General features: G+C 42.5%; 2 protein-coding genes across 6 annotated transcripts in view; both read right to left on the reverse strand.

Moving 5' to 3' along the window:
• eda (ectodysplasin A) overlaps positions 1–2,024 on the reverse strand; it is a 46,807-nt gene extending 44,783 nt beyond the window's left edge. For all 4 annotated transcript variants that reach the window (XM_057328418.1, XM_057328427.1, XM_057328435.1 and 1 more), the window contains exon 1: positions 1,505–2,024. In XM_057328418.1, the coding sequence (XP_057184401.1) occupies positions 1,505–1,822 (318 nt within the window). In that variant the 5' untranslated portion in view covers positions 1,823–2,024. The remainder of the gene's footprint in view (positions 1–1,504) is intronic.
• Positions 2,025–4,711: 2,687 nt separating this feature from the next.
• On the reverse strand, positions 4,712–8,944 carry nalf2 (NALCN channel auxiliary factor 2). 2 transcript variants are annotated; one of them, XM_057362099.1, is made up of 3 exons: positions 7,647–8,943; positions 7,243–7,414; positions 4,712–6,828 (listed from the first exon to the last, which is right to left on the reverse strand). In XM_057362099.1, exons 1-3 carry the CDS (start codon positions 8,370–8,372, stop codon positions 6,521–6,523), a joined length of 1,206 nt encoding a protein of 401 aa, XP_057218082.1. In that variant the 5' UTR covers positions 8,373–8,943; the 3' UTR covers positions 4,712–6,520. The 2 variants fall into 2 exon arrangements, with proteins under 2 accessions (XP_057218082.1, XP_057218091.1); XM_057362108.1 differs by having other exon boundaries at positions 6,626–6,828; positions 7,223–7,414; positions 7,647–8,944.
• Positions 8,945–9,588: the final 644 nt, after the last annotated feature.

Genomic DNA, 9,588 nt, shown 5'->3' on the forward strand with positions numbered 1-9,588 from the left:
AATTTTATTGTAAATGCAAACATGCACAAGCTTGGTGACCAATGTCAAGTGACCACAGTTGTGACAAGTAGGGCATGATTCTGGATTAACGTAGCATTGTTTGACCTGGAAAAAAGCAGGACAATGTCAACAGACAGTCTAAACATTAACTCTAAACCTAACCATTACCAACCACTACAATCTAAAGGAAATATTTTCCTTTGAAATTTATGTTAATTGTGTTCTGTAAGCCACAACCCTAGCCCTTCCCGTAAACTACATGAAAGGAATGTTGTTCTCGAAGTAAGGATGTCAATGGAGGAACACTAATGGCCTACTTGGCAGAATCACAGTAAAAAGGTAAACTTCTGCTGACTTACTGTTGCTTAACTTATGACAGTGCCTGGTAATACCACCAGCACACAAAACTGTGACAAGGCAGAGCGCAGAAATATGTGCCGTCAGGACAGACCGAAGTGATTTCTTTCAGCATCGTTATTTTATTTCTAGACAGGCAATGGGTAGATATACCTTCGATTGATTCATTCATTCACTGGATGCGCGTAACTCTACTTTCACGAAGCCATTCACCTCCAGTGCTGCCTAATAAAACGCATCCCTGAGCTGTGGTTTTTGGATCCCGTCCCCGGGGTTAACATCAGGACATGCTGCGACGAGCTTGGATCTCCTCCAGATAAATCAAACACTAGTCCGGGCCAAACCGCAGCGAAGGCTAAATAAACAGCGACCTGCGCTGCCTGACAGTAAAAGTGCGTCTGATGAAGAGAGCTCGTAAAAAGGACAGATGTTGTTTAAACAGAACAAATGTCGCCTGCAGGTGAACGATTCACAGTTACGAGAAACGCGTCACTCCCGGGCTTTTGACGCACAAATTGACTGAAAAGACAGAAGAACGCACATCCGACACGGAGTGTAGTTAACAGACGCGCAAGGAACAGAATGGTTGCAGGTTCAAACCCACGCTACAGGCAGTCCACCCCCTAACTACAGACTGCCCAGGGGTATGTCAGTGCAATAGATGAACGGTAGGCTAAAAATTCGTTATGTAGAATGCCGTAATCTGTAGAACGAAGATGTCTACAGCATGTATCCAAAGCATCCAAATGCACTTTCAAGGTACACATTTTATACCACTGCACGGCTAACCCAATGCTCTACCAATTGAGCTACATGAACATTGTTCTTTGCGTTTGACATTAATTTTAAACGAAGAAATGCATCACAAACACACATCTTTCAGTAATAGATCATTGCACCCGAGACTTTCTGTCGCACACGTAGAACCAGTTTAGACGCTCCAACGATAGATCGCTAACAAACAAACAAACAAACCCAATAAACAGTCTGGTCTGGAAAGACAATAAAGAGGCGCCTCTAAACTTTACACTACACTATAATTTAAACTTACACTACAACAGATGTTAATGTAGACTACACCACAGAGTATTGAACTTTGTGTTTCGTATTTATTCACTTTTGTTGAACAACAGATAACTCTGTTTACCTGATCGCCTATTGTTGGGTGGTCGGTGTCCGGTGACCGGAGCACTGGCGGTGTTGCTTCATAGTGCGGGAGTGGAGCCGTAGATGACACATCGTCTTTGTTTTTCTGGGATATTTCGCGTTTGAGCTCCGAGCGCAGGTCCAGGTAGCAGAAGAGCGTGATGAGATGCAGGGAGAGTGAGAGGATGAATAAACTCAGGAAAATTTTGCAGTTGTTGCATTTACTTTGGCACTCACACGCTGCCTGCGTGCGCTCTCGGTCCTCCAACTTAACCGGCTCGCGCTTCGGTACCATGGCTGCGTGCAGGTCAGTCAGCATTGCTTCTGCATACCGAACTTCCGTGTCCTGTCGGTGTCTGTTGTGTTCTGCTGGTCGTTTCTCTGCGGGTTCATCTGGCTCCCTGACCTCGGACTGCGAAGATCCAGACTGATAACCTACTGTGGCCGGCTCATAGACCGACCCCTAGCACCTGATTGGTTGTTGATACGGCGTCATCTCATTGAAAATCTTACGGGGGAAAAGTGGCCTGAGCGTGAAGCAAGCGTCACAAATTACTGTTGTAACAGTAACACAAGACGTTATACTTTCACTGCAAGTTACACAATATTCATAATTTCGTAACCCCTGAGGAAAAGAATCTACCAACAAGTTTGTTCAGGCTTAATTTTAATAGTCTCTGTAAGTATCTAAAATAGTTTTGTCTGTTGTTTTTTAATCGTAATGCAGATCATGAGGATGAAAATTATTTTACATGCACAAATACATATGACAGTGTATTCAAGCTAGTCTTTCTTTCTTTCCCTAGCCATATGTCCGTGCATTACTCAGTGAGAGTGATAGAGAGAGAGAAAGAAAGTGTGTGGAGTTTCACATCTTTAAAGTGTTAGAACAGAGGAATGGTAGTGTAATTGTGGCATATGTTGAGAATAACAGCAGAGTGTTAAAAGCAGGACAAGTCTGCCAATCAAGCTAAAACATCAAATAAGACACTCACACACATGCACACAAACACACATAAGCACACACTGCTTTACTTAACATTTTACACATACATGCATTCAACTACACACATTTATCATACTGTCAAGTAAGAACACTCCTTATTAATTTAACCCCAAGATACACATTTATTACTATGGCACACGACTTCTGCTATGTGCTGTTGGAGATGACTAACAGGTTTCTATGGCAACAAGTAATTGGGAAACACAAATAATAGTTGGGTAGTTATCTCTCTTTTTTTCATATATGCAGAAGAGAATTTTTCTTTGGCACTGCTGTTCTTATTTTATAATAAGTAAGGTGATACTTCACCCAAAATGAAAATTCTTTCATCATTTACTCACACTGAAACAAATATTTTTTTCTACTTGTTGAGTTTAATTCAAGATTATTTAAAAAATATATTTGTCATGTTCAGTCATCTTACTTAATCCATTCAAGTTGGGACTACTTGAATGATTTGTGTTGTGTTAACACTTAATTGTTAAAACTGCAGATGATTTCCATTTCCCAGCATGCTTTGTGTAAGACTGCATTTGGACAGAATTTTTCTTAATTAAGTGTTATTTTAAGTGTTTTTCAGTAAAGAGTAACACTTTGTAAACACTTATCTTTGAGATTTAGAAGAGTTCGCAGTATTTTTTAGGTTACCACTGTTCAGAAGAGGTGTTGTGCATGCATGCATACGTGTCTTTTGCATTCGCATTTATAATACGTCCGTCTAAGTGGCCAACGCCTCCGTTACGGCCCCATACGTTAGCGGCCCACCGGGAAAACGCACCGTATGCCAGATGGCCAGTCCGCCCCTGGGTCAGTCCATCGCAGATTACCCCACATACTCAAAGACGTACTCCGCTTACCCACCTAAGGGCAATTAATACTCCATTTCACTTTATATACATTTCTTTGAACTGTGGGGCAAACCAGAGTGCACATCAGTTTATGGAGGTGCAAAGAAAGTGCATGGCAGGGAAGAGGGAAACTTACTATAACAGCAAGAGTTTAGAAAGGTTACTTTGTAGCATTCTTTAATTCTCACATTGATTATAGCTGGACCAGTATAGTAACAACCCAGATCATTATAACTGACATGGTAAATACTGTAGAACCCAATATGTAATTCAGAAGAAAATGTTGATGGGTGCATGTCTTACCATCAGACCTTCTCTTCACCAGAGCTCTCTATATCTGACAGCACCTCTGTCTCTTTTTTCCTCGATTCTCACTCTGCTCACAGCTGTGCTCAGTGTACTGCAGATCATCTGTGACCTCATAAAGCTGAGCCTCTTTAATATGGTTTTATATTAAATCTGTGCTGCTTTTATTCTACTCCAGACTCTTTAATCTTAAATCTTTAAATATTCACAGCTACGCTGCTGCTGATCAATTCAGCGCCACACACTCATACACACACCAGTCCAGGTCTCTCACTCAGACAATACTTCAACAAACCCAGAAACACACATGCACACATACAAATGTACTGAATAAAAAAAACGAATGCTGCACTGAATATGCAGGTATGGGCCTGATGCCCTTGGGCAGTTTAAATTAAATTATACAAATTAACTTAACATAGAATCCAGCTCATACTAAGCCCAGAGAGGCTGGAATCGGAGTGCTAAGAGTTTAAGAAAACAACAATTACACACACAGAGACATCTCTGGAAACGTTATGTTCCAGATCTGTGTGACAAGAGTAAACGATTATGATTTGTAAATAATTTTAGCAGATTATGTGTATATGAAATTCCGTGACAGATACAAAACCCCCCCACAATGACTATATAAGCAACAATAAAAATATAATTGCTTAATTTCAATGAGTGACAGAAATATATATTAAACTAAAATGTTATATAACATATTTTAACATAACATAGTTTAGTTTAACACACACACTTTAAGCAAAATTTAAAAAATGAAGCTATTTGTTACTACATTCTGAATAGCTATTTACAGAATGATCTACATACATATCTCATCTGAGGGTTGTGAAGGTCCCTATTACAAATGAGTTTGATCAACATTCAAAGCACAAACCTCTCACTCACTATGAGAAAACACTGACTCCTACTGGCCAAATGTAGCAGTACCGTAAAATCCCACAGGAAGGTCAAATGCACACACGTACTACAAAAAAACGTACTCACTAAATGAAATGTAAACAATTGAACAGAGAAAGAAACATTACAGATGGTTTATTATGTTGCCACAGTACAGACGTAATGTCCATACATAGAGAACTGTCATCAGAGAAACTGTCAGCGCTCATGCAGAACATCAGGGTGGGAGTTCAGATCTCGGAGCAGATAAACTCTGAAAAAAGGCCCAAAATCTCTCCTACAGAAGCGAGCGGTATGATATCAGATTCAGTGATTCACACGCTTTATCTCAGTCTTCAACACACTGCTTACACACAAAATCGAGGACACTGAGATGAGTGACAGAACGTTTTCAGCAAATGGAAAAAGTCCAGCTGACATTCAGCAATGAACTGCATGACAGAGAATCTTGAGAGACAGTTTTACACACACAGAAAACAGAATCCGATTGAGATGTCACTTGACACAAGCATGCGGGTTTTGCATCCCTATTAAAAGAAAATGTTTCGACTAAAAATGAAACGACCCGAATGTACGTTTATATTCTCTAATAATAGCTGTAGTCGGATGACAATGACAAAAGCAGTCAGTCTGTTGCCCCCATTGTTTGGTGTTTCTGTTATTGCTGTAGGCCCAAACTGAATCAGGAGAGTGTTCATGGCCTTGAAACTGTATCTATAAGAAATATATGCGATATTCAGTAATACAATGCTTTCTGTAGAAGGCGTTCCTGTATCTCTGGAGAAACGTAGCACTAGCGATGCCAAGGTCATGGAATTGATTCCCATTGAACACACAAACTGAAAAACGTGCCTTAACTAATGCACTTGTAAGCAACATTGGATAAAATCATTTGCTAAATACATAAATAGACAAAGTGTATGAAACCGTTCATATGAACTTCTGTAACATTATTCAAAGTGCCCAAAAGCCACCCTGCTTAAGTGATTGCTTTAAACTTGTTTTCATGTTGTTTATTGGCGAGTTTGTAGAACCGTGACAAAGCACATGGAGCGAATTTGTAACGTTTCCGAAGTTTTTCCCACAATATTTTTCCAATTAGTGCGCTGCGAGTTGTTTTGGAAGAAAAGCATCTGCTAAATGGTAACTACCAAAGCCCCTTCAATAGCCTCGAAGCATCGAGACCGACATAAAATTCATTCAGTAAGTACGAGAGGCGTTAATAGGTGTTGGCTACAGCAGTGTGTGGAAGCCTTCACATCAACACTTCGAACAAGCATAAAACAGAAAATAATACCGTTCAAGGAAGTATAAAAGAACACGGTGTGGCTAAAACGCCTGCAGAAAATGCTCTAAATTCAGACGGTATAAAGTTTAGCAACCATCTTTAACCCGTACCACACATACACATCTAGTCAGGAGGTCATTAAGTGTCCAGATAAGCACACACACGTCAACCTAAACACAAAATTCTCATGGCCACTGAAAATATACAAAAGGGCAGGCACAGCGGAAAAAACGCAACTTAATATGACAAATGCCTTAATTAATGTATTTTTTATTAGAGGAGAAATGTAACAATGTCGCCCATACATTCTTCCTACATTCACTGTTGTTCTCAAGAACGTTGTCTAAAACAAAACAAGATTGTCATTCTCGTATAACATATGGGGTTAATCCTAATAAAACAAGAGAACCATCGAGAAACGGTTAAAAACACGCTCTTGATCAAACAAACACAGTGACGTGCACACACACGGACACACACGCATGTGCTCTGATCAGGCCAGATGTACTAACTCTCAAAGACAAGCACTGACAAACTTCGGCAGTGGTGAGACTTTCCGCGTTTTCCAGGCATTTGGCACGAGTCGTCTCATGTACGGCAGACGAAAAACACATTTATATCATGTGCGTCTTCCAACGAAGAGAGAGCCGTTACAGTTTTTCACTCCTCTCTGACAGGAACGTCTTCTAAAGGTACTATGTTCTCCAAGGAGCCAGTATTGCAATGCTGCAAAGTTGTTATGGAGATGACAGTGTGTAATAAGAAGAGAACAAGAACACACAGTTTTAATTTACTGCCGTGAAGACGATTTGTATACGACACTGCTCCTGAAGATAACCTCCTATGCAAAGAAAACGAGCCCGGGAGGCGTGACAAGGCGCACGCAGCCCCTACGGCCGAGTCACACCCGTTCCATCTGACATCACAGCACTCTGGACCCTGACTGGTGAAGTACTCCTCTTGCAACCCTGATGAAGAGAAAAAGATATTGCACTATTGCAGGGTTTGTAATGTTCAGCATAAAAATTCTGCACAAAACTCTCGTTGCGTTTAGACAGCTGTTTTGTTTTTGTCAATAAGAAATGAAGAACAAATCAATTATGTTAAATTATTCATTATTACAAAAGATCACTGCATTGTTTATACAACTGCATATAAACAGTCGAGGAGGAGACAGGAGGGAGAATTTGCTGTGCTTCCCATCTAAAGAAAGCAAAAAAATCAACCTGTACAGTTTACCGGAGTAATGAGTGCTACTGTGGTAAGAACTGGTGTAAAAAAATGCAGGTTCAAAGTCAAACCCCAGAAAAGTCACATATCCATTGTTGTCTGCTAAATGTCTAATACCCTGTGCTGTGTTACCTGTGTCGACTGATGTTTACCTGCGCAGAGAAAGCTGGGCAGGCCAGCATACAGCAGACGGTCATTGTCAGGTAGGATGAAGGGGCAGCTGGCTGTGACCTCACCACAGTAGTGTTTGCATGGGAGCCACCTTTCGCACTGCCGCTGGGGAACCGGAAAAAACTCCGCACAAAGCCAGGCTTTATACACTGCCTGCAACAGACACAAAACCAAGCACATATAAGTCATACACTAGATTGAGGATGTTACTAGTACTACATCTAACATTTACGCAGTTTGCACGTTGACACTTTATTTAAAGCGACTTGAAATGCGTTCAAGCTATACATTCATATGTGCTTCCTGGTATTCAAACCCACAACCCTTGCGCTGCTAACGCAACGGTCTACCGGAAGTTAGTGTGGTGGAGCGCACTGCCCCTCACCTGGCACAGGTGCGTTTCCGCGCGCACTGAGTAGTCATCCGCCATGTATTTGCGCGTAAGGTTGTCAAAGTCTTCATATTTTTCCTGAGCATGTTGGTCGAGCAGGACGTACTCGTGAACACAAGCACTACACACGTCCCCGTCCTCCGGTCCGCCGCTGAACAGGTCACGAATGACATTGCCAAGGCTGCAGTTCAGTCCTTTCGGACTGGCCATGTTCTCAAGCAGGTCCGCTATTGTTATCACGTCGCAAAACGACAAGCTAAAGTTCCGGAAGTACTCTAAAACCGCGTGCGGCGACACCGTGGGCACCGGCACAGAATAGGAGGAGCTCACCGAGCTGTTTTTCTGCCGGTAAAGCGTAGAGCACGCGGACTCCAGGGGCTCGCGGCGACGCGCGTCAGCGTCCACGCACTCCGGTCTGTTTTCCGTCAGGTTGCTCAAGAGAACCCCGCAGTCCTCATCGCGCAGGCCCGTCTGGGCGTCGTGACTCGCGTTGCTCCACGTTCGACGGTGAGTCCGGTCTCGCGAACGCGGCTTGCCTCCCGCGCAGAGCCAAAGTTGATCGGACAAGAGCGCTGTGAAAAAGAGCAGCGACGCGAGGCTCACGCGCCATCTATGCACCTTCTCGGGCTCCGCGCACGGTTCGTCGATCGGTTCGGTCGGGCAGCAGGTTTCTCCCTCGGCGTCAAGTTTCCTTCCACACCGCCGGGCGCCCGTGACCATATTTTATAGGGGGAGACAAAGGCGCGAGCTCACACGGGCGGGTATCCTCCGCAATATTTCCCCCGTGACGTTGCCCACCGCGACGGTTACATGATGGCCCGAAGCATCTCTTTCACCTGATGTTCAAAATGAATCTGCGCCGAAGACACCTGCGTCTGAATAACGGAGACAGTGCATGATAAAGCACATGCCGCGTGACTCCATATCAGCTACCCCGCATCGCCTTGACAACACATCGTACCCTACCGAATCTCACTCATTCGCGGGCATCTCGGAGGCAGCGGGTTGAAGAGCGGTATCTGTTTGTCTGTAGGGGGCTCGTCATCTTCCCGTGGTCTCCTTCACTCTGTCGCCATCTTCGCTCGCACTCAGACGAACCCTGAGATGTTTTAATTGAAGGCGGGGGTGTGGCGCGTGCGCCGTCGCGCGCATCCTTGCCTCTTCCATTGAAGCTTCATTCACCTATGCGCTCACCATTCAACAACATCACTCGCCCTCGAGGAATCGCCCCGTGCCCCTTCCTCGGTCAGGCACATAGTTCCCGCGTGCATAGTTCTTTAGAGCATCGTCACAGCCCTTGGGGGTAGGCACAGTTCAAGACAATATCACAGAACATCCCAGTTAAAAAAAACAGAATCCATCAAATAACTGTTGTTTTTGTTTCAGTAAAAACTAATATGCCATATCCTACTTGAATTAGGCCCCAAACACACTGCATAAAGTAAATTCTATATACTTGTAATAAAGACAACTGATTGTGTTTCAAACCATTAGAATTTCATTTTTTCAGCAAACGTAGTCAGTCTAAACTCAAATCCACAAATAAAATAAAATTAAGAGCGAGATCTATTTTATTTCACAGTATTCATTTTGTAAAATCATCTTTATTTTTTCACCTCTTTTTTTATTGGCAATAAAGCTTTTTCTGATTCAGATTTTTTCTTTATTTGCTTTGGTAAAATTAAAGAGATACCCAAAATGAAAATAATTTTATCATTAACCGACCCACATGCCATTTCAAGCCTGTATGATTTTCTTCTGCAGAGCACAAAATAACATATTTTGAGAAAAGCAACCAACCCCATTGAGATCCATTGTATGGACACAAAACCACTGAGACGTTTAAAAAAAATATTTTTTGTGTCTCACAGAAGAAAGAGTCAAATAGAGTTTTGGTGAATAAATAAATGATGACAATTTTCATTTTTGAGTGAAC

This window comes from Triplophysa rosa, linkage group LG2 (genome assembly GCF_024868665.1).
Source record: "Triplophysa rosa linkage group LG2, Trosa_1v2, whole genome shotgun sequence".
Taxonomy (NCBI): Eukaryota; Metazoa; Chordata; class Actinopteri; order Cypriniformes; family Nemacheilidae; genus Triplophysa; species Triplophysa rosa.

Coding starts and splice junctions, on each gene's coding strand:
- nalf2 (XM_057362099.1), bottom strand. CDS start 8,372: ATGGTCACGGGCGCCCGGCGGTGTGGAAGGAAACTTGACGCCGAGGGA. Junction 7,415..7,646: donor CGGAAACGCACCTGTGCCAG/GTGAGGGGCAGT, acceptor TGTCTGTTGCAG/GCAGTGTATAAAGCCTGGCT. Junction 6,829..7,242: donor GCCCAGCTTTCTCTGCGCAG/GTAAACATCAGT, acceptor TCTCTTCATCAG/GGTTGCAAGAGGAGTACTTC.